The sequence below is a fragment of the Panthera onca genome, chromosome D1, assembly GCF_046562875.1.
Source record: "Panthera onca isolate mPanOnc1 chromosome D1, mPanOnc1 haplotype 2, whole genome shotgun sequence".
In the NCBI taxonomy this organism is placed as follows: Eukaryota; Metazoa; Chordata; class Mammalia; order Carnivora; family Felidae; genus Panthera; species Panthera onca.
Window position 1 is genome coordinate 58,121,955 of NC_138348.1, and position 24,809 is coordinate 58,146,763.

Below are 24,809 nucleotides of genomic sequence, written 5' to 3' on the forward strand. Positions count from 1 at the left end.
ATACTTATTGTCTATGGCTGCTTTCATGCTACAGTAGCAGAGTGGACAGAGACCTTATGGTCTGCAAAGCCTGAAATATTTACTCTCTGGCCACGAGTCTATAGTCTTGGGCTACTCATTATTCTTTCCAAATCACGGTACAAATCAGGTTAATTCTTTAAGCTAAGGGAGCAAGATGCAACTTGAAATTTGAGTATTTATTAATTTTTATTAGCAGTTAATTTAGTAAGTACTTTAAAGTTGACCCACTAATACATATATGAAAAAACACTTTGGTGCCATTTTTTTTTCATTGAATTTCTCATATTTTCCTACAATTCCAAGAGATTTATATCCCTGATATATATCCCTATATCCTTATAGGGAAGTTTCTACATTCAATGAATATCAGTTATGTAGCCAACACTGTACCAGACACATTACATTAAATCACATTTAATCATTCATAATAGTTCATTAAGGGAGTTATTGTTACCCTTTTGGGAATGGGGAAACTGAGGGCTAGAGATGTTGTGGAGTGCCCAGAGAGTATCTGAGTGGTATCCACAGCCCGGGATTTTGTACTTAAGAAGTTATCAGGTATACTCATATGTTTGGTAAAGTGCTATATTAAAAAAAAGTATTTAACTGAATGACCAACCCAGGTAAGCACTCCTGATAGAATCACAGAAGTACCTCCTTCATACTGTATGTAGGGGGGATTCTGCCCAAATTTGGCATTGTTACCACATAAAAGTAAAGAACAACCTATTCCCCAAGCATGTGGGATAACAGGTTTATTAACTATTATAACTACTATTAATAGTTTATTAATAGTTGTACCATATTAATAAGATTAAATATGTTAGTATCATCATTGCTTCCAACCGGGTGAAGTTTAGATTCCTTAGCCTAACTTCATAGAGAACCTTGTTGAAGGTTCTCCATAATCTAGCCCGAGCCTACCTTTCTGGCCTGTACAACCTTTCTGTTTTACTTAAACACTGTTTTAGTTATTCACTGTCCAGCCTTTATACTTCATGCTTTGTTGTTTGCATGAATTGCTTTTTCTCCATCTTTTTACTTAACTAAATTTTACCGGTTAGACTCTGCTTCGTCCCATCTTAAAGTCTTGCCTCTCCTTCCCAGCCCTGGTTCTCTTCCTCCTGTGGGTGGGCAGATGAGTATTACAGTATTGGCTTGTAAGCTTCACTAAGCAGTTGTTTATTTTGTGATATTGCATCTGTCATCATCTCTGTTGTTATTTAAATCTTTTTAAAAACTTTATGAATTTGTCTTCATTAATAAGCTATATTATAAATGCTTTGGGCAAAGGGTCTCATACTTTTTTTTTATTTTCAAGGGTTTTAAAAAAATGTTTATTTATTTTGAGAGAGAGCATGCAAGCAGGGGAGAGACACAGAGAGAGAGAGAGAGAGAGAGAGAGAGAGAGAGTCCCAAGTAAGCTCCATGCTCAGTGTGGAGCCTGATATGGGGCTGGATCTTGTATCTGTGAGGTCATGACCTGAGCCGAAATCAAGAGTTGGATGCTCAACCAACTGAGCCACTAAACGCCCCTCAAGTTTTTATTTAAATTCCAGTTAGTTAACATATAGTATATTAATATATACTACTATATATTAATTATATATATAATAATATATATATAATATATATATTATATACTACTATATATTAATATATACTATATAATATATACTATATAATATATACTATATAATAACATATATTAATTTCAGGTGTCATGCCTTGTTTTGTGTGTTTTTTCTTCCCACAGCAACTCCCTTCTTCTTCACTGGTCATTCCTGCTTTAATTTCCTAATCTCTGGAAACTTTTTTCATTATTCTTACATACTTTTTACATGATAACTTAATATTTTTGTTCCTTTTGTGACTTCTACATTTATATTGCTGTTTCTTTTTCCACTTGTTTATTGCTATTTCTATGCTTAGTGTTTGTTTGTTTGTTTGTTTTTTTTAAGCAGGCTCTATGCCCAGTGTGGGGCTTGAACTCATGACCCCTAGATCAAGAGTAATGTTGCTCTACCAGTGGCGCCAGTCACATGCCCCTGCTTAATGTTTTTTGTTTTTTTTTTTATGTTTGAAATTATAAGGCATTGAGTCTGGCAACTTGCATCTCTCGTTTAATCTAAATGGTTTTCTATCTTTCTGTCTTATTATTTCTTTCTTATATCTCCCATTATTAAAAAGTCTTTATATAAAATTTTAATGGCAGAATAATCATGCATTATATAGACTGTCTGTAATTAGCCTAACCATTCTCTCAAAATTGGACTTTTAGGTTATTCTCAGTTTTTGTTTTGCAATTATGAATAGGTTGCAATGAAAATCTTTTTACGTAAAAGTTTTTATGTATTTTAGATTATTTTCTTAGATTCCTGGAGATTAATTATTAGGTCAAAAGTTGTAAGCATTTTATATGTTCTTGGTATGTGAGCTGTAACATTTTGATTTGATTAGTTCTTTGCCAAAGGATAGTTTTAAAATACAAGCAGTATAAGTTCATGTAGTGGTAATCTGTGGTGTTAATTACAGTACTTAAGTAAACAGTCTTAAAGTTTGGTATTAACATTTTATTAGCTTTTAACTTTTTCTCTCTGCCCTTCTTTTCCCCAGGTAACCACTCTTTATATTGCTTGCTATAAATTGTTATTTGTCTTGGGCAAGTGGGGAAATGAACAGTTGCGTTAGTTTAAGACAGTTAGTACTTGGACAGTTAGTACTTGGCTGTCATCTGAATGAACTCTTAGAGTTAGAAGGAGTAAACCAAAAAATAGTCGATAAAATAGAAAACACTTTAGTTTCATTTTAGAATGGATTTGTGGTTCACTCTGCATGTCTCCACCTTCCTAATTCTAAATGATATACTTAATTTAACATTAAGATTTCTCCTTTCACTTACTCTATTTGATAGTGGTTGTTTGGTGGATAGTACCAGCAGGTAACCTTGAAATTAATATGGATAATGCCCTCTTGTATCCTGTGGATCTCTGCACTTACGTATGTTTTGTTATAGAAGATATACTTGGATTCATTGTCTTCCTTTTGCTTTTGTGCACCTCTATCTCTTGCTGTTCTATGCAGCTTTTTTTTTTTTTTTAAGATTTTGTTTTTAAGTAATCTCTACATCCAATATGGACTCAAACTTATAACGCTGAGATCAAGAGTCACATGCTCTACTGACTGAGCCAGCCAGGTGCCCCTGTTCTATGCAGCTCTTAAATGTTTAGTTTTATAACTCTTTGACATTCTATAATTGTCTCACCCAACCAAGTATGTTTTTCCTCCCCTAGGAAGATTTTAAGTTTCTTTAGGACTTGGAACACAAATGTTTTTACCTTTACTGTATCCCTTTCTTGATTTTCTCGAAGGAATATTCTCTACTTTTTTATTCTTCCTCACTGCTCATTCCTTCTATAGTAATGGTCTGTTGTCTGATGATAAAAATTTGTCTTTTCCACTGCTTATGAAAAATGTAGATTCTGATTCTGGCTATGATGGAGCAGATTGTAGCAGACCAAAACTCCTGTTGAGAATAACTAGAAAAGCCTGATTAAAAAAAAAAATCTATATGAAGGCATTGATACGTTGCTAAAGCAGCCAGGACTTCAGACATTTGTGGTCTCTTGGCGAATGGAGAGTGTAACTTTAAGAGGTGGAAAGATAGCAAAGCTTTCTTCATGGGGCTGGGGATACAAAAATTGTAGTTCAAGGCTGACAGAGCAACAAGAACTTGAGAGGCCAAGATCCCAGAGAGAAGGGAGGTACATTTCCCTACTCCCTTTTCTCCGTCTACCTGCTTTTTTATCTTAAGGATTTGTTGATTCTTAAACTGTGGAGGGTAAAAAAAGGGCTAAGAACCTTCACAGAAAGCTACTGAAAAGCAAAGGATTCTTGTAGCAGTTCTTTAGTGGAGAGAAAATTTGAAGACCTTCCAAGGGAAGTAGTCCTGGTAAACACCCAGACTCTCAGTTGGATCTCTGAAGGGCTACAAAGCAGGGTAAGCTTTACAAGCTTTACAAAGACTGCAGCCAGCCTTGAATCAGCTCCTGTCCTGATTGGATTGTGAGGTGATCTGCCCTCATTCTAAATGCTTATGGAGAATATGATGAATCCTCTGTAGGAATGTAATATCCAGAGCCTCTACAGTTTTTCATACACAATGAAAGACATTCTAATAAAAATTACTGGGTAAACCAAGAAACCAGACCAGGAATTAAAGCAGATAGTATAGTAATAGATTCACGGTATCCCAGTCATCTGATAATTTATTCAGTGTCTCTAATTGAAGGATACTTAGGTTGTTTTCAGTCTTTAGTATTGTGAGGATCCACAGTGAACATTGTTTAAAAAAAATTTTTTTTTTTTAATGTTTATTTTTGAGACAGAGAGAGACAGAGCATGGGCAGGAGAGGGGCAGAGAGAGAGGGAGATACAGAATCCGAAGCAGGCTCCAGGCTCCAAGCCATCAGCACAGAGCCCCACACGGGGCTTGAACTCGTCAACCTGAGATCATGACCTGAGCCAAAGTCAGACGCTCAACCGACTGAGCCACCCAGGCGCCCCCACAGTGAACATTCTTATACGTAACATCTTTGTACACATCTGTGAGATATCTTTAAGATAAAGGATACCTTTGCTAACTCGTCTTTATCAAACTCTTTGATTTTTGCTAATCTGATAAAAAGTGTTTTGTTTTAAAAGTTCTTGGTATCTTAAAATATGAGTGACATTGAATGCATTTTAATATGTTTATAAGTCATCTGAATTTATTTTTAAATGTTTATTTATTTTGAGAGAGAGAAAGAGAGTACATGCAAGCAGGGGAGGGGCATAGAGGGAGAGAGGATTCTAAGCAGGCTCCATGCTTCTTCCTTCAGGGGGTCAACCTCACAAACCACAAGACTATGTCCTGAGCTGAAATCAAGAGTTGGGTGCCAACCTCTGACTTTATTTTTACTATAAGCCACCTGTTCATGTTGTTTGCCTATTGTTTTATAGGGATTTTAGGCTTTTAAAAAAAATTATTATTAAAGAAGTAATAAGGAATTGTGGATAAGAGCACAGATTCTGGAGCTAGATTGCTTGGGTTCAAGTCATAGCTCTTTCACTGATAGCAGCATAGCCTTGGGCAAATTAAATGCTCTATAAAATTGGGATAATAGTATGTCCCCTCTGGGTCATTATAACGATTAGATGAGTTAATAAATACAAAGTGCTTAGAAATGAGCCTGGCATAATGTAAGTGTTACATAACTGCTGGCCATCATAATGGTGCTGCAGGTGGTGATAGAGATGGAAATTACCCAAAGAGAATTTTTTTTTTTTTTATTTGCCCAAGGATAAATAGCTAGTAAGTCTGAGTATTCAAATTAGGATTTAGGTCTTGGGACCTGAGTCCAAAGTTCTTGTTCATTCTGATGTACTGATAAGAATTTGAATGTACAGGGGTGAAAACTCAAGCATAGCCAGGTACCAAGGAATGATTAACTTTGGATTTGGGAGTGTTAGGGTTAACATCTTCCCAGTACAGTTGAATGAGTTTCTTTTTCTAATTTTGTATTGAGTATGATTTGTCAGTGATGCTTCATTCCTGAAGTTTTGGTACAATTAGAAAAATGCCTGTGTTCTATTTTGGTTTGTTTGCCTTTATTAATAACCCAGTCACCCCACCCCAGAGAAAATCCTTTTCAGGAAGGACCTTCAAGGAAGTATAGCTGCTCCTCCAGTTCACATTAGACTGAATGCAATACTCTGTTTAGGTCACCAGCCACAGGGATGTGTCATTCTTAAGGCATCATATCCTTAGAGAGTTTCTCTTCCTGTTAAACATAGTAGTAGTTGGAGGACAGGCATTAAGAAAGTATTACAACCATTGGATTCATTTACAAATACCAAGATATTCAGCACCTCCGTGACACCTGAAGTAGTTTCTAGCTTGTCTTTTCTGTGCAGTGAAGGAAAGGTGAGTGGTTGTTTCTATGCTACTGAAACACTTGAAAATCCCTATAGAAGCTGGTAGGGGAATTGGGTTTAGGACTAACTCCTCTGGACTAAGGAGGGTAATGGTGTTTTTAGTCTCCCATGTTATCAATATCATTCACCAAAATATTAGATTTGTTACCAAGAATGAGCCTACAATGCCACATTATAATCACACAGTCTGTAGTTTGCTTTAGAGTTCACTCTTGTATGTTCTTTGGGTTTGGACAAATATATAATGACATATATCCATCATTATAATATTGTACAGAGTATTTATTAAATTTTTTAATGTTTTATTTATTTTTGAGAGAGACAGAGACAGAGTGGGAGTGGGGGAGGGGCAGAGAGAGAGGGAGACCCAGAATCTGAAGTAGGCTCCAGGCTCTGGACTGAGCGTCAGCACAGAGCGCCATGGTGGTGTTTGAACTCACAAACTGTGAGATCATGACTTGAGCTGAAGTCAGACGCTTAACCAACTGAGCCACCCAGGTGCCCCTGTATAGGGTGTTTTTACTGGGGTAAGAGTTCTCTGTGCTCTGCCATCTCATCCCTACCCCTCTCCATTCATGGCAACCCTGGTCTTTTTTTTTTTTTTTTTTGTCTCCATAATTTTGTCTTTTCTAGAATGTCATGTGGTTGGAATCATTCAATATGTAGCTTTTCAGAGTGGCTTCTTTCACTTTGTAATATGCATTTAAGTTTCCTCCATGTCATTTCATGTCTTTAATAGCTCATTTCTTTTTAACACTAAATAATATTCCATTTTCTGGATGTACCACAGTTTATTTATCCATTTACTTACTGAAGGATATCTTGGTTGTCTCCAAGTTTTAGTGATTATGAATAAAGCAGATAAAAATATCTTTGTGCAGGTTTTTGTGTGGACATAAGTTTTTAACTCCTTTGTGTAAATATCAAGGAGTACAATTGGTGGTTCATATGGTAAGACTGTTTAGTTTTGTAAGAAACTGCCAGACTGTCTTCCAAAGTGGCTGTACCATTTTGCACTCTCACTGGCGGTGAATGAGTTCCTGTTGCTCCACATCCTCGCCAGCATTTGGTTTTCTCCATGTTTTGGATTTTGGCTATTCTAATAGGTGTGTAGTGGTATCTTGTTTTAATTCATAACTCCTTAATGACCTATGATATGGAATATCTTTTTATGTGCTTATTTGCCATGTGTATATCCTTGGTGAGGTGTCTGTTAAGGTCTTTTACCCATTAAAAAAAAAATCAGATTGTTTTCTTTTGAATTTAATAGTTCTTTGTATATTTTTAAAAACCTTATAATTTTTTTGAAGTAATCTCTGCATCTAGCATGGGGCTTGAACTCACAACCCCGAGATCAAGAGTTGCATGCTCTACTGACTGAGCCAGCCAGGCACCCCTAGTTCTTTGTATATTTTAGGTAATAGTCTTATATTTATATCAGCTATGTCTGTTGCAAATATTTTATCCAGTCTGTGGTTTATCTTCTCATTCTCTTGACATTGTCTTTTGCAGAGCAGACATTTTTAATTTTAATGATGTCTACAAATTATATTTTTGATAGTATATATGAAAAGGCATCACCATACCAGGGTCATCTGGGTTTTCTCCAGTTGCTCTGCTCTAGTGGTAGTATTGCAGGTGTTTCAGCCATAATTTCATCTTTTGGAGTGGAGGAATCTGACTTATGACCCTAGAAAGGCAGAGGGAAATAAAGAGAAAAAAGTCCCACATCAGCAGACAGCAGCTCTTGTATTATAAATGATTGGTTTTTTTCTTTATTAAAAGGTGGGGAACCTGAAAGGTTAATAATGATTGATAAATATCTTAGTATAATTAATAATGTTGATTTTATACATGTTTTCCAGTCAGCTTTAAGAGACATTGTAAAAGATTGTGATTTAAAAGGGAAGATTTTCATTTTTCTGGCCCTTTTCTGTTCCATTTCTCAATAGTTCAAGCGGATTGAAACACCACATTTCAAAAAGCTTCAAAGAAATTATTTAGATATTATAGCTACTCTTATGTAAGTTTAAAATCTAATAGCATTTTTACCATCATGTTAAACTTTATTAATAGAGTATTTCAGAATTTGGAGAAACCTATTGAGTAGTAAATTAAAATGAAATAAAAATATTGTTACTGAATCATTAACTTTACAAGTTATCTAGTGTGTTCCCACCCTTGTCTCTCAGGTAGAAATGAGATCTAAAGAGATTTTAATTTTAGTCCATGGTGTGTGTGTGTGTGTGTGTGTGTGTGTGTGTGTGTGTTTCTCAGGAAAGCCCAAGACCACCCAGTTATGATGATTCACCAGCAGTACTAATAGGACACAGCATATAGTCATGCTCATGGCTATGAATTATTATAGTGAAAGGATATAATTCAAAAGCAGCAAAGGCACATAAGACAAAGTTTAGGGGAAACCAGATGAAAGCTTCCAGAGTCCACTTTCAGTTAAGTCACACAGGATATGCTTAATTTCCCTAGTAACGAGTTGTTACAACACATGTGAAATGTTGCCAACTAGGGAAGCTCATTAGACAGAGTTTTAATTAGGGGCTGATGATGGGCACCCTCTGCCTAGCATGTGCCAAAATTACAGACTCCCAGCCCAAAAGAAGGTATTCACCATAACTGTATTGTTTCTATAAATAATTTAGGTGTAATAAACCTGTACCTAATCAGTTGTGGGGGTGCAAACTCTACTGAAATCCAAGTTCCTAGGCCCCAGTCAGCCAAGGGCCAACCTTGTAAGTGGGCCTTTTGAGATAGGCAGTGAGGCCTGCTATGTTAATTCTTTTCTACATTGTGTGTATGTGTGCGTGTGTGTGTGTGTGCGACATTTAGTATATAGTGTACTTTTATTAAATGTTAGCTGTTTTTATTTATTATAGGGATTCTTCATTGATTACTCCTACTTCTTTTAATTTTGATCTTCTGCATTCCTAGGAGGTAGATTGGCCAGTATTTTGATCTTTATTTGATAGATGAAGAGACCAAGGCAAAGAGAAGCCTTGGCATTTCTAAATACTTTCACTTGATTGACCGAGCAGGTATTAGAATCTAATATGGGTTTTTTTTTGCAAGTCCATAGGATAAAGATGGGATTTTTTTTTGCCTTGTTGACATTTCTAGAGGGTATTAGTAAAATGGGAAATAGGATTAAATATTTAAATTAGTGTCATGTTGGACCAATTCACAGTTTTTTTGTATTTATGTAATTTGTGAATTTGGGGGCACAATGCCATTTAATGTAGCACAGTTCTGTTGGGGCAAAAAATGATCTTGACTATTTAGCATTTTGTATTGTTAAAGCATTAAACATCATTAATCTTTAAAAAAATTTTTTAATGTTTATTATTTTTGAGAGAGAGAGAGAGAGAGAGAGAGAGAGCGTGAGCGGGGGAGGGGCAGAGAGGGAGACACAGAATCTGAAGCAGGTTCCAGGCTCTGAGCTGTCAGCACAGAGCCCCATGCGGGGCTCAAACTCACAAACCACGAGATCATGACCTGAGCCCAAGTCAGAGGCTTAACTGACTGAGCCACCACCCAGTTGCCCCTAAACATTATTAATCTTAATCTGAGATTAAGCTAATCTATATTAGTACTGATTTTGGTGAATGTAAATTGGTACTTCACCTCTACCCTACCCATTACCTTTTACTCTCAAATAAGTCAAGGCCCAGATTTCAGTCAGTATGCTGAGTTCCACTTGGCCTTATATATAAACTTTGAGATTTCTATTAATAGGTGTCTGAAAGTTAATTTAACTTGCAATGTAATATACTTATCAAAGCAATTGAATAATTATATTTTTTTCTTGTAAGTTGTAATTGCAAGTAAACCAGACCAAACCACAACTTCTTTCTCTCTCCAATACCAGAGACAATTTTGTAGTTAGTAGATTTTATTGCATGCCACTATACTGGCTGAAATAGTTTATAGTGTTTTCGTTTTCATTATACTCATTTGATCCTCATAATGGCCGGTCATAATATTCTGATTTTACAGAAGAGGAAGTAGTTGAGATGAGTTCTCCAAAGCTCTGGAAACTTCTAAGTTGGGGATCAGGCTTTTAACTTTGTATTATTTACACTATGTGATGAAGATGGTAAGCTCTTTGGACATTTTGTTCTAAATGTTAGCAAGACCGTTTTCAAGAAAACAAATTCTCCAACAGTAAATAAAAATTGTCATCATTTCCACCAGGCCACCACTAAAATATTTTTGGTCCCTTGTGTTGGATAGTAAATTTATAAGCCTAAATAAGACTGTCTTCCTCATGTTGCTCCTCAAATAAAAATAAAGGTTTGGAATTTTTAAAAGGAGACAGGAGAAGAATCTTATACTTTGTACCAGAAGAAAATATGATAGAATTTGCTATTATATTTTGGCCTGGGGAAGGTCTTTCCAATTGTACAAAAATACTGAAGCCATAAAAGGAGAAGTTTGATTAATATAACTACCTAAAAACAACCACTATAAGCAAAGTCAAGGCAAATGATAGACTAGGAAAAGTATTGCTAGTTATGTGACATAAAGCTAATTTACCTTATAGAAAGAGAGCTTTTACAAATCAAGAAGAAAAAGTTAATATAAGGAGTAAAGAACATTTCATATCAAAGTAAATGCAAATTACTCAAACATGAAAAGTACTCAATTTCACTCATAAAATATGTATATAAGATACAGAATTTCGCCTATTAGATTGGCAAAACTAAAATGTTTCAACACTTGTGTTGGAAAAGGTATGAGGAAATGGCATTCTTATGCATTGCTGGTGGGACTTAAATCAGTATAGACTACCGGAAGGAAGGAAGACTTGGTATTGTCTGTCAGAATTACAAAAACACGTAGGTACATATTCTTTGACACAGTAACTGTAATTCCTACACTTTGATCTATGAATATACTTGCAAAATGATATGCATGCAAGATCATTCATTATAGCATTGTTTGATAACCTTTGGAGATTTAACACCCCCCCCCCCCCCCACCTTGATATCTGTATTTTGGTCCTTCTCTTTATTCTAGGTATTACTTTGTCTTTTCTCTCTTTTTTTTCTTAACCTGTTTTACTAGAGCTTGGTTTATGGGTCATTTCATAGTTTCACCTAAAAGATGCAACCATCTGGTTGTCTGTTTTAATCAGCAGAAATCTACTCTGGCAAATTTAAGCAGAAAAAGAATATTGGGTAATCCAGAATAACCAGCCAAGTAGCCAGAAAACTTGGCTTGGAAAATAGCAGCTAGGATCCAAGAGCAAAGTCTGTATAATATGAATTCTTTGGAAGTTCTTTGTGACCTAGTGAATTTTTAATTGTTCCTTGTTTGCTTTAAGGAATATATATTCTATTCATTGAGTGCACACATATATATAAATATATTAGGATAAAGTTTGTTAATTTTTTTGTTCAGTTTTTCTACATTTTTACTTCCTTTTGGACTGCCTGATGTGTTTTTAGTTGTGGTGTGTTAAAATTTCTTACCATTATTTTGGATTTATTAATTCCTTCTTATAATGTTATTAGTTTTTTTGCTGTGGTATATGTTCATACAAGTTCGTGATTATTATATCTTCTTTGTTGGGTTGCCTTTTTAATCATTATTTGATTTCCCTCTATTCCTATTAATAGTTTTCTGTTGGTTTTGCCATTTACTAGTTTTGTGGTCTTAGGCAAGTCATTAACCTCTCATTTTCCTTCTTGTAAAATGGGTATAATACCTACCTTACAAAGTTTCTGTGAAGATTCACTGAGAAAATATATATGAAGTATTTTACATGTGATAGGTTCTCCATAAATGGATTGAAAGTACTGTATTGCCTTAAGGGTTTTCTTCTACCTCTCTGCTTCTCCTTCTCTATTAAAGCATCAGATTTTAAATACTGTTTGCCTATAATTAGAAATGTGCTTAAGGGATATGATGAAAATAGTCATCAGGACTTTTTTTAAGTGAGTGAAGGTGGTGGAATGTTTGCCTCCCACACGCAAAGTCTAACAGTTCTCTAGTACTTGTAGGCCTTTAAGTTACTGTTCCCTGCTTCTGCATTAGATCCAGTGTTTCTATCTTCCATATTTCTTAGGTATGCTAGAGTCTTTCAGAATAGTTGAGACAACTGAAAAAGGACAAAAGTCAATTTTTTTGAGGAGCCTACTTGTCTACAACAAATATTTATCAACCTTAGTGGGATATAGAGTTCTTAGAAAGTCTTAAAATTAATACTGTATTTTGACCACTACATATACATAGAGTTATATAGAAATGTCACATTTAAGGAGTGTAAATGTGGACTTTTCCGCTCCTTTTTGTTAGCATTTAGAACTTATTTATTTATTTATTTTGAGAGAGAAACTGCGCGTGAGTGAGTGCACACGTTAGCGGGGGAGGGGCAGAGGACAAGAGAGAAGGAGAATTTTTTTTTTTAATATAATTTATTGTCAAGTTGGCTAACATACAGTGTGTACAGTGTCCTCTTGGTTTTGGGGGTAGATTCCTGTGATTCATTGCTTATATACAACACCCAGTGCTCATCCCAACAAGTGCCCTTCTCAGTGCCCATCACCCATTTTCCAGAGGGAGAATCTTAAGCAGGCTCCATGCCCAGCATGGCGCCTGATGCAGGGCTTGATCTCACAACTCTGAGATCATGACCTGAGCCAAAATCAAGAGTCAGATGCTTAACCAAATGAGCAACCCAGGTGCCCCTAGAACTATCTTTTATTCCTATTCTTAATTCGGATTTTTATCATCTATTTATATTACCCGTGTGTACTGTATGTCTCCTGTGGTCCTGGATAGCTTGGACTTAAAAATATAGAGAGATGAGGGTAGAAAACAGAATTTCAGCTAAGAAAACAGTGTAGAAAGTTTAAAAATATATGGCATGGATCTATTGTAACTAAACAGTCAAGGGTTAAGAGATCCAATGCTGGAGAAAGACGAAGTTGTGATCTGTTTTTGGAGGGCCTTGAATGACAGATTGAAGAGTTTTGACTTTCTTCTATAGGCCAATAAAAACCACAAAGGCTTTAAGGGTAAAAAAATCAGGTTATATACTGAAAATATTTACAGGTTGGATACAGGAAAATACTCTGCTGGCAATGGCAATGTTGAAAAAGAAATAGAAAGATACAGTGTTATGAATAAAACTTCAGCTCATTTAAAATGTTACTTAGTAACATTGAACTAAGAACTTTAAGTATAGTTTTTCCTTGAGGTCCTTTAACATGTTGTTTTACCAGGCCCTTCCAGACCATTCTATATAAAATAATCTTTTTCTTTCATCCTACATTTATTTTCCTCCATAACAGTACCACCAGTGGTATTATGTACACACTTGTTTGTTTACTGTCTGTAAGATCCTAAACTCCACGAGAGCAAGGGCTTTATGTGTTCAGTGCTTCTGAACCGGTGCTTAGAACTCTGCCTCATTTATACCCTTTAATAAATATTTGTTAACGAATGAATGACTATTCAAATTAAGATGACTACAATTTTTCATGTGGTTTATAATGTGAGGACAGCAGTAGGACAAGGTTTGGGGTTCTTTCCTAGAAACTTCTGTTAAAAAGTGTTTCTTTTCCCTTTTCTCCAGAGTTTAAATTCAGAGCACCAATCAAATTAAGCAAGCCTGGGGAACTTCGTGAGGAATATGAAAGCCTGAGAAAGGTATAGTATACACATTAGCATATCACTCATATTCTTAAAGTAAATTGAAATAATGACATTAAAGAATGCTTAGTGGGTTTTTAATTTACAGTGCAGAGCCTTTCTCTGTATTACCTTATACCGTAGCTATAATAGAAGTAGAGTAAACCTTAACTAAGAACCTCTTTTTAGCTATCCTTTCAAAGATGAAAATGTAGCTCCCCAAGCCTATCTTACACCTGCAACAAGGGGGTATTCTTGGCATTTAAATGTTGGTTAAAAGCTAACATTTAAGCTTTAATAATAATAGCTTGTACTATTTTTCCTTATCTTGCAAAGTTCCTCTAATTACGTGTAATTGGTGTTATCTTTTGTTGCTTTTACTCTGTTATGTACTCCAGAAGAACTGTAACTTAGGCCATTCAGAGGGTAGTGAAATAATTTCCTAGGTGGAGAATGTTTACCACTGGGAAAGCTTTTAGCTATGTTCACATCATCTTATTTTAGATGTTCTCAAGCTAATTGTCTGGGAATCACTTAGAGAATTAAGATGTCAAAAAGGCTGGTAATAAGAAGAATGTTAGAAGATTTGTATCATCCTTCCCCAGCCCTTTCCCTATACCACCATACCTTACACACCTCCGTAAATGATTCTACATGTGGATATTTAATGTTTTGTAAAGGTAAATAATCCACTTAATCTGAATCAGACATCATCATAAAACAGGTGAGACAATAACATTATTGTGGCATTTTATATTGAATGGAAAAATTAGTATTTAAGGAGGTCACATGAAGGAGAAAATAGAGAACTCTGCTTAATTATTATACATTTTTTGACTTTCTCTTTTAAGTGAGAGTGTCAAATGTTGACCTGGGTCCTCATGCTCCCTTTTATTTTATTTTATTTTATTTTATTTTATTTTATTTTATTTTGTTTATTTTTAAATCATGACCTAGTAACTTTTTAAAAAAATTTTTTTAAGTGTGTTTTAAAATTTACCTTTAGAAAAAGACAGAGCGTGAGCAGGGGAGGGGCAGAGAGAGAGGAAGACCTAGAATATGAAGCAGGCTCCAGACTCTGAGCTGTCAGCACAGAGCCCGTCACTGGGCTTGAACTCACAGAATACAAGATCATTACCTGAGCCAAACTCAGATGCTTGACCCACTGAGCCACCCAGGCACCCCCTCATGCTTCTTTTATATTAGTATTATGAGGGTACTTTGGTTTCTGCCTTTTTTTTTTTTTTTTTTTTTTAATTTACATCCAAGTTAGGATATAGTGCAACAATGATTTCAGGAGTAGATTTCTTAATGTCCCTTACCCATTTAGCCCATCCTGCCTCCCACAACCCCTCCAGCAACCCTCTGTTGGTTGTCTGTATTTAAAAGTCTGTTGTGTTTTGTCCCCCTCCCTGTTTTTATATTAGTTTTGCTTTCCTTCCCTTATGTTCATCTGTTTTGTATCTTAAATTCCTCATATGAGTGAAGTCATACGATATTTGTCTTTCTCTGATTGACTAATTTCACGTAGCATAATACCCTCTAGTTGCATCCATGTGGTTAGTTGCAAATGGCAAGATTTCATTCTTTTTGATTTTCGAGTAATACTCCATTGTGTCTGTGTGTGTGTATATATATATATATATATATATATATATATATATATATATATACACACCATATCACCTTTATCACTCATCCATCGATGGACATTTGGGCTCTTTCCATACTTTGGCTATTGTTGGTAGCACTGCTGTAAACATTGGGGTGCATGTGCCCCTTCGAAACAGCCTGCCTGTATCCCTTGGATAACTACCTACTAGTGCAATTGCTGGGTCGTAGGATAGTTCTATTTTTAATTTTTTGAGGAACCTCCATACTGTTTTCCAGAGTGGCTGCACCAGTTTGCATTCCCACCAGCAGCGCAAAAGAGATTGTCTTTCTCCGCATCCTCGCCAGCATCTGTTGTTGCCTGAGTTGCTCATGTTAGCCATTCTGACAGGTGTGAGGTGGTATCTCATTGTGGTTTTGATTTGTATTTCCCTGATGATGAGTGATGTTGAGCATTTTTTCATGTGTCAGTTAGCCATCTGGATGTCTCCTTTGGAGAAGTGTCTGTTTATGTCTTTTGCCCATTTCTTCACGGGATTATTTGTTTTTTGGGCATTCAGTTTGAGAAGTTCTTTATAGATTTTGGATACTAACCCTTTATCTGATATATCGTTTGCAAATAACTTCTCCCATTGCATTGGTTTCCTTTTAGTTTTGCTGATTGTTTCCTTTGCTGTGCAGAAGCTTTTTATTTTGATGAGGTCACAATAGTTCATTTTTGCTTTTATTTCCCTTGCCTTCAGAGACGTGTTGAGTAAGAAGTTGCTGTGGCCAAGGTCAAAGAGGTTTTTGCCTGCTTTCTCCCCAAGGATTTTGATGGCTTCCTGTCTTACATTTAGGTCCTTCATCCATTTTGAGTTTATTTTTGTGTATGATGTAAGAAAGTGGTCCAGGTTAATTCTTCTGCATGTCGTTGTCCAGTTTTCCCAGCACCTCTTGCTGCAGAGACAGTCTTTATTCCACTGGATATTCTTTCCTGCTTTGTCAAAGATTAGTTGGCCATATGTTTGTGGGTCCATCTCTGGGTTCTCTGTTCTGTTGCATTGATCTGAGTGTCTGTTTTTGTGCTAGTATCATAATGTCTTGCTGATTATAGCTTTGTAATACAGCTTGAAGTCCGGGATTGTGATGCCTCTAGCTTTGGTTTTCTTTTTCAAGATTGCTTTGGCTATTTGGGGTCTTTTCTGGTTCCATACAAATTTTAGGATTGTTTATTCTAGCTCTGTGAAGAATGCTGGTGTTATTTTGATAGGGATTGCCACTTTGGTTTCTGTTTTTAAATCACTTACACAGTTTTTTTCTACTTAAGAAGAAATTATTTTTAGCGACCACATCAAAAGAACCACAGATTCTTCTTAAATAAAATTCCAGAATCTGCAGATACTTAATTCTGATATACTTTTTTTTACAAAGAATATGGAAAATTTAAACCTGTCAGCTTGAAGATAAAAAGAAAACAAGGATTGGATGTAGAAAAAGAAGGTTAAACAATGCATAGTAAGAGCTGAGGTTTTTAATAAGCTTTGGGAGAGAGAAGGAAACCTTGGGGAACTGTGCTTTTATTCTTATTAGGAAGGAGGGACAGAAAAGCAGTTTTAAAAGGGATTGATGGCAGAATGTTTTTAAGTGAAGCTAGGGCAGTCTCACCCTATATAAACTGGATTGGGCTTGAAAAACGCTCACCTATGTCTTTTGGGTTAAATAAATGACATATAAAGCTCTCTCCACCCACCTGCAAGTACCCATGTTATCTGGCATCCATTGTACAACCTGGAAAATGCAAATTCAAGTCATAAAATCAAATGGCACGAGTATGGCATATCCGTACAGTAGACTAATATTCAGCAATAAAATGGAACGTGCTACCAGTTGGATGAACCTCAGAAAGATGCTAAGTGAGAAGAGCCAGATACAATGGATGCACATATTGTATGATTCCATTTACAGAAAATGTCCAGGATAGGCAAATATATGGAGACAGACAGTAGATTAATGGTTTGTTGGAGGAGGGGATGAGAATGGGGAGTAAGAATAAACGGGCCTGTGTGATTTAATTGCAGTGGTGAAGATTTTTACAACTGATTATGGTGTGTTCCACAAATTGGTAAATTTACTGAAAGTCACTGAAATTATACACTTGAAGTGGATAAATTATGTAACATGTAAAATATGCCTTAATAAAGTTGTAAAGGAGAATTAAAAGGCGCTAGACATCTGGATGGAGAACTTGATAGAGAAAAAGGTGTCTCTTAGAGTGCATATTTTATTTTCTAAAAGAAAACAAAGTAAATATATAATTATTTGGATGTATATCTAGAGAAGGAAGATCCTTAAAAGTTTCCACTAAGCAAGGGATGGTAAGTGGAAATTTGTTGTACACAACTCATCATTACTATTTGATGCATAACATGCTACTGATACACTTTTTATTTGGTATATTTTATTTTGTTTAAGTGATAGTAAAAAATTTTATAAGGGCTATGAAAAGTTAATAAGAAATTTTATTCTTGGGGCGCCTGGGTGGCTCAGTCGGTTGAGCGTCTGTCTTCAGCTCAGGTCATGATCTCACAGTCCATGAGTTCGAGCCCTGCGTTGGGCTCTGTGCTGACAGCTCAGAGCCTGGAGCCTGCTTGGGATTTTGTGTCTCCCTCTCTCTGCCCCTCCCCTACTCATGCTCTGTCTCTCTCTGTCTCAAAAATAAATAAAAACATTAAAAAAAATTTTTTTAAAGAAATTTTATTCTTCTAATTCTAGTTCTTTTAAAAGATACTTACTTAGTAATCATAGATTATCCTACCTATGGGGGGAGTATTATGCTTAAGGTTACTCTGAGTTTCTAAATTTTATGATTCTGTGAGTGGATTTATATTTCCAAATATGTTTAAAACTTTCTTCCTGCCATGTATCATATATAATTTTGGGGTTTTTTGTGAAAAGAAAAATAATATAGAAATATGCAGAGCAAAATGTGAAAATTCCTCTTTTCCTTATTTTTCATTATCCTCCCCATAGTTAACTTTGATAACTAGTAACATCAGTTTAGGTCCTTTATATACTTTCACACACACACACACACACACACACACACACACACGCTTTAGTCTTTTTCAGTATAAATGAGCTCATGTTATATAGTCATTTACTCATCAGATATTTTTTGCGTCCCTACTGTGTGCCAAGCACTGGAGATATGGTGCTGCAGACACCTGAGGTCCTTGCCCAGGGAGATTCCATTCTAGTGCCAAAGACAGTAAATTAGCAAACAAATACTTAATATATATTAATAAAGTAGGATCAGAAGAGTTACTGGGAGGTGGAGAGGAAACTTGAGGAGACACAAAAAAACTGTTTTAGATAATCAGGAAGGTCTGTCAGAGAGGCAACATTGGAGTTGCTACGTGGGTTAAGTGAGGTAGCAAGCCAAGTAAAAGTATGAGGAAAGAGTATTCTAGGCAGAGGAGCAGCAAATGCAAAGTCCCTGAAATAGAAACAAGTTTGGCTTGTTCAAGGAACAGTGTGGCGGGATTTGAGTGTGCAAGTGGTGGGTGAAAGGGTGGTATAGGGATTTGGTAGGAGATGAATTGGAAGAAATAGAAGGGCCAGATCAAAGAAGGCCTAGTTGACCTGGTAAAGAACCTAAATTTACTTTAAGTGTGATGTGAAGACAGTAATGTGATCTGATTTATACTTTTAAAAGGTCTCTGGTTGCTGTGTAGGGAATAAACTATAATGGGCCTAGAAGTTAGGAATTGTATTTACTGTAAATAGTAGAGACCCGAAAATAATGACCAAACAAATGAGGAGTTTTCTTTTTCTCTAGTAACCGAAACCAGATGTATGCAGCCTAGGGCTGATATAGCAGCTATGTGACATCAGGAAGTCAGGTTCCTTTTGTCTTTCTGTTTAGACATCTTCCAGTGTGCTGTCTCCTTGTAGTGTGAGATGGCTGATCCTTCTCTAGAATCACATGTAGACAGAAGTCAGAGGCAGAAAGGTACATATCAGCTGATTTTTTTTTTTTTTAAGGGTTTTCTCCAAAGCTCATTCAGTGACTTCACTTGTGCTTTATGGTCCAGTGTCATAGACACTCTCTAGCTGTCAGGGAGGCTAGGAAGTACAGTGGTTTAGCTGGGTGCATTCACCTCCCAAGTAAAATATGGGTTCTCTTGGTAAGGAAGGAAAGAATGGATATTGGGTAGGTAGCTAGCAGTCTGTGACTTATGGGACAAGAATGAAAATAAGACCAATTAAGGCACTTTTGGGTTTAAGCAGCCTTGGGGTTTTGCTGGAAGTATAACAGAAGGAGAGATGCAATGAATTGGCAAGTGTATACAAGGAAGTTGTTACAGTTTTGGACCATGGTTTTTGAAGTTATTTAAAGGAGGGAATTGAGAAGGTGATGGACATCATGGACAGTGAAAGAATGGTAGGGTCAGTGGGCTAGAAGTTTTGATGGTGGTAGAGACTGTAAAAGTAGGGTCACTAGCAAGTGACTGCAAGTCATGTTAGAAAGCTAGGAAGTGTTGGTCTAAATGTGAGAAGCTTAAAAGTGAGACTGGGAGGTGGGTTAGTTATTGGACAGGATGAGATTTAGAATATGATCAGGGAGTAGATAACTGAAGTAGGATGGAAAAAAAAGACTTATTTAGGAGGAGGTACAGGAACTGAGAGAGTATACTGATGTTGAAATCTTCAGGAATCATCATTGAAGTAGTTGGAGAGAAACGTACGTGCTGAGTTTTTCTGTGAATAAGGGGAATTGCCAGAGAGATAGGTAGATGACTACCACAAAGAGGGGTTATAGTAAACACTTCAAAGAAGCTAGGATTTTTGAGGAATAATTGATCTATTCTGTAACTTCCTCTTTCTTTCACTAACAATATGTGGTTTTTTTTGTTTTTTTTTTTTGTGGGAGGTAAGGCTTTCATATAGATACTTTTTCATCCTGAAAGATATTTCATAATATGGATGAGGCATAATTCACTTAACTATTCCATTATCATTAGTCATTTAAATTCTTCCCAATTTCTCCCAGTTTTAAAGAGATGCTGCACTGAATACACATGAACATGTGCAAGCAAACACTTCCTTTAGGTTAGATTCCTGGAAATGAAAGTTCAGGGTCAAATGGTATGAACACTTTGTATTTTGGTGGATATTAGCAAATTGCCTTTTAGAAAGACTTTTTCAACTTACTCTTTCACCAACAGTAAAAGGGAGGCCCCTTTTCTTTAAATCCCTGCCAAGTTTTTATTACTTTTAATACTTTGCTAATCTGTTAGATAAAAATATCTCATTGTTTTACTTTGCGTTTACCTGATAACTAGCTAGAAAAAATGTACAGAAAACATATAAATGACCAGTGAGCCTAAGATGCTTCCTCTAGCTAGTAATTTATATGTTTTCTGTACATTGTTTGTTCACAACCTTTGAATGTGAAAACCAGTTCCATCTTTTAGCATTTGTAAACTTGACTGCTAAAGGATGCTTTTTTTCCCCCTGTGCCTTTGTAGATGTATTCTATTGAAAAAGTTTCTGACTTCTTTTTCTCCCTGACATTTTATGGGGTTTTTAACTGGAAGGAGAAAATTAGCATGTGCTCAGTCTATCTTGTTACATTGCCCGAGGAAATAATTTTGTTGTATTCATTCTAGAAAATATATATATATATATATATATATATATATATATATATATATATATATATAATTTTTTTATTTCCCACAGACATTTACTGTAGACAAGACTATAACAATATTATGTAAGATAAGAATATTGTTATAGTCTTGTCTGCAGTAAATGTCTGTTGACATAAAATAATTTTAGCAAGAAATTATTTCAATATGGATATCTTTTTATGTTTATATGCTATATGAGACTATTAGTCATTTTTGTCTTTTAAAATAATTGATTCATCTCTGTAAGTTCTATTTATCGGTCGGATTAAACTTTTTATTTACACCATTATTTCTTCTGCTTACAGTTTGTTTGATGCTTCATTTTGACCACCAGGTTAAATAGTTGCTTTATGTTAGAGTTAAGAAACACAATCCACATGCTCTTGTTTGACTTCTTTCAATCAGTTGGACTCTGAAAGGTTGTAAGTAGGAGAAAAAACAGCCTCTGCTTCTAGACTGCTTATCTCCCTGGTTTCTGGAGTGGGAAAGATGAACTGCTTTTGGTAATTCTGTGGATCACATGAGTGGTATAGGCTTTCTCTGAATTGGTTTACTGACCTATCCATTTTCTTTTTTCTCTCTCCCTACTGGCTCATTTTTGAGGAGTATTTTCTCCCCATTGCTGGCTGAATTATTCAAGTAGTAAGCATGCAGTTCTTAGTCCTTAGCCAGAGCACAGTGGAATCAGATATGGTCAATGGGTTACTGAAGTGAATAATGTCTCTATGAGGCAGACACTAACTTTTGTGAAGGAATGTTTTGAAGGTAAGTAAACTTTTAGGACCTCATTGTTTTTGAAATTGTAAATCTTTAAAGTCTCTTTTATTATCTTTATGCCATGAACTTAAAATATAATACACTTTATTTAAACTTGAACATTTCACTTAAATCTATTTGGCTATGCAATGCATCATGAACCAAATGTTGAGCTGGCCTTACCCACTCCTCCCTTTAAAAAATTTTACTTATTTTAAAAGGAGCTTATTTACCTAGAAAGTTTAAAATATGTTCTGTCACAGAAGCAGCAGACTACTTGTTTAAATTTTTTTTCCCTATTAGATTGTAAAATCTTTCCAGATGGATCTGTTCATTTAGTCTCCTCAACTCTCCACTGCATGTAAGATACAGTCATCCCTACTTATCCATGGGTGTATGTTCTATGACCGCCCCCCCCCCCCTCAGTAGATGCCTGAAACTGTGGAGAGTTCCAAATGCTGTATATACTATGGTTTTTCCTGCACATACATACCTATGATAAAGTTTAATTTCTAAATTAGGTACAGTAAGAGAGTAACAATGCTAACTAATAATAAGATAGAGTAATTATAACAATATACTCTAATAAAAGTTATGTGAATGTGGTCTCTTAAAATACCTCATTGTACTGTACTCGCTCTTCTTATGATAATGTGAGATGGTAAAATACCTATGTGATGAGATGAGATGAGGTGAGGCGAGTGATGTAGACATTGTGATGTAGTGCTAGGCTACTGTTGACCTGATGATGTGTCTAGAGGAGGATCATTTGCTTCCAGACTGTAGTTGAGTGACACTGCAGAAAGCGAAATCATGGATGGGAAGGGAGTGGAGACAGTTTAGTGTAGTATCTTGCATATAGGTATTCACTGAATGCTGATTGAATGGTTGATCGTCTAGTTTCAAAGCTCCTCCTTTTAAAATAAATGACTGGTGTAAGGATGTATAGCTGGCTCACAATAAAGCTAGATATATTTTAAGATTTCTAAAGTTCTTTTTGCTACAATGTTTGTTATTTTTGTTTCTTATTCCTCTGTGATGTTATCATGTAATCTTTGAGGAAATGCCTGCTTTTGGCAGGTGCTGATGTGCCTGTTTCTAGAACCAGAAAATAGACACAGAATCTCATAGTACATTTTTAAGAGAAAGTAAGCTATATGGTAAGTTATAATTTTGACTGCCTGAGGGAAAAACAGCTGTTGCTGAAAATCTAAAAATATTAAACCTGGTTGTTTTCTTCTTTTGCTATTTACAACTATTCAGACAAGGGGGAACAGCTTTATCAAGTATATAGTGGCTTTTCAAAGAAAATAACATTTGGGGTGGAGTGCCTGGGTGGCTCAGTCAGTTAAGTGTTGGACTTTAGCTCAGGTCATGATCTCACGGTTTGTGGATTTGAGCCCGGATTCGAGCCCCACGTCAGGCTCTGCACTGACAACTCAGAGCCTGGAGCTTGCTTCGGATTCTGTGTCTCCCTCTCTCTCTGCCCCTCCTCTGCTCACCCTCTGTCTCTCTCTCTCTCTCAAAAGTAAATAAACATTAAAACAATTAAAAAAAATCACATTTGGGAAATTCAAAGCCTGATCAAATGTAATTAAATAGAAGGTTATTCAAAGTTATTTCTGCATTGTGTTATCTTTCCTTGTCTCTTTGATTTATGAGAGGAGAGGATCAGTAGTTATAAGATTATTGTATTAATATAGTACTTTTTATGGTTTAGAGAACAGTTTAAATAAGATCATTTCAATGCTACTATGAAAGCCAAACTAGAGAATTTTTTTAGAGCAGTTGCAACTCTTTTTACAAAATGATTTTATTTTGTAGAAATATGTGATTAGTGAAGGGTTTAAAAAAGTAAATATTTTTCCTGCTTATAAAAGTAAGCAGAATTGTAAAAAGGAAAAAAAAAAAAGTCCAGATAATGAAAAGATTCAAAGAAAGGAAAATTACCAGTAATCTTGTCATCTAATAGCCAAATTTAAATGTTTATCATAAATTTAAGCTTAAGATTTTTTATAGAATAAAGAATCACACTATACAAACCGTTTTTACTGATTTTTTAATTAAACATATGTGAAATTTCCATGTCAATAAATTTAGATCCATGCCAAAATTTATAATGATTATATAGAATAACAGAAAATAATCATTGTAATATATCACACGTATGCCAATATTTTCCTTAAAAGCCAAAAACATTCAAGAATGAAAAATAACTTCTAAAAATATAATATTTCAAAAAGATTCCACAAGAAAATTTTTAAAATTTCTCCTCTCTAGCCAAAGTTGTGTGAAAATTCACAAGTAATCTGCTTTCAGTGGAATTGCAAGGTTGGTTATATTTTTCCGGATTCAAATGAGAGTTAAAGTCTCATGCTTCTTACATCCGAGACTCAAGTTTTTTGTTTATTTATCTTAAACTTAAAAAAATGCAGGTGTTCTTCAAATCACAATACAGGTGTGATGTCGATATTTTACTCTATTATAATGAGAAAGAGCCACTGTCTGAGTTCAAATCCTGGCTCTGTAAAATAAACACCATAGCACCTGGCTTATAGAGCTATAAGATAACATGAATACAACCCTTAGCAGAGGGCCAGGCACTTTATAAATCAAACCTTCTCAAGGATGGTCTTCAGACCTACTCAGTAATTATTTATAAATTCCAGATACCACTTTTCTTTTCTTTCTAAGAGGAATGCAGTCATCTTCCTTCACTATTGTGAAATAGTGCCTGGCACATAGTAATCCATATATAAGAATTATTATTATTCTCTAAAATTTGGAATCCTGAAGAACCTAGCACAAAATAAATTCCTCCATTGCTGCCATTTGTTTGTTCATTTGAGTAAGAAATGGCTGACCTTCAAAAAGTCATAGTTGGAAGTTGGAAAGTTAGTGGTATGAACCAAATGATTCTCCATTTTCTTGAACTTTCAACAGTGAAGAAGGCCTGTATTTGCCTTTTCATAATCAATGACTTAGAGATCTTTCTTTCTACTTCTGATACGTGAGTTCCCTCCTGTTCATTTAGCCTTTTATTTTATGTATTAAAAAAATTTTTTTTAATGTTTATTTATTTTTGAGAGAAAGAGACCCAGAATCCAAAGCAGG

General features: G+C 35.5%; 1 protein-coding gene and 1 long non-coding RNA gene across 5 annotated transcripts in view; one reads left to right on the top strand and one right to left on the bottom strand.

Moving 5' to 3' along the window:
• Positions 1-22,392, bottom strand: part of LOC132661285 (uncharacterized) — a 40,854-nt gene extending 18,462 nt beyond the window's left edge. Inside the window, exons 1-3 of one of the 3 annotated variants that reach the window (XR_009602174.3) lie at positions 16,994-17,033; positions 7,584-7,687; positions 1,079-1,145 (exon numbers count right to left, since the gene is read on the bottom strand). This is a non-coding gene — a long non-coding RNA (uncharacterized LOC132661285). Of the gene's footprint in view, positions 1-1,078; positions 1,146-7,583; positions 7,688-16,993; positions 17,034-22,314 lie in introns of those variants that run through there. The other 2 variants (XR_009602175.3, XR_009602173.3) reach the window with 2 other exon arrangements.
• RNF169 (ring finger protein 169) overlaps positions 1-24,809 on the top strand; it is a 106,099-nt gene that overhangs the window by 19,572 nt on the left and 61,718 nt on the right. For both annotated transcript variants that reach the window (XR_009602172.3, XM_060605633.3), the window contains exon 2: positions 13,595-13,668. Coding sequence is in view for 1 of the 2 variants with exons in the window: in XM_060605633.3 (XP_060461616.1) it covers positions 13,595-13,668 (74 nt within the window). In the remaining variant the exon portion in view is untranslated. The remainder of the gene's footprint in view (positions 1-13,594; positions 13,669-24,809) is intronic.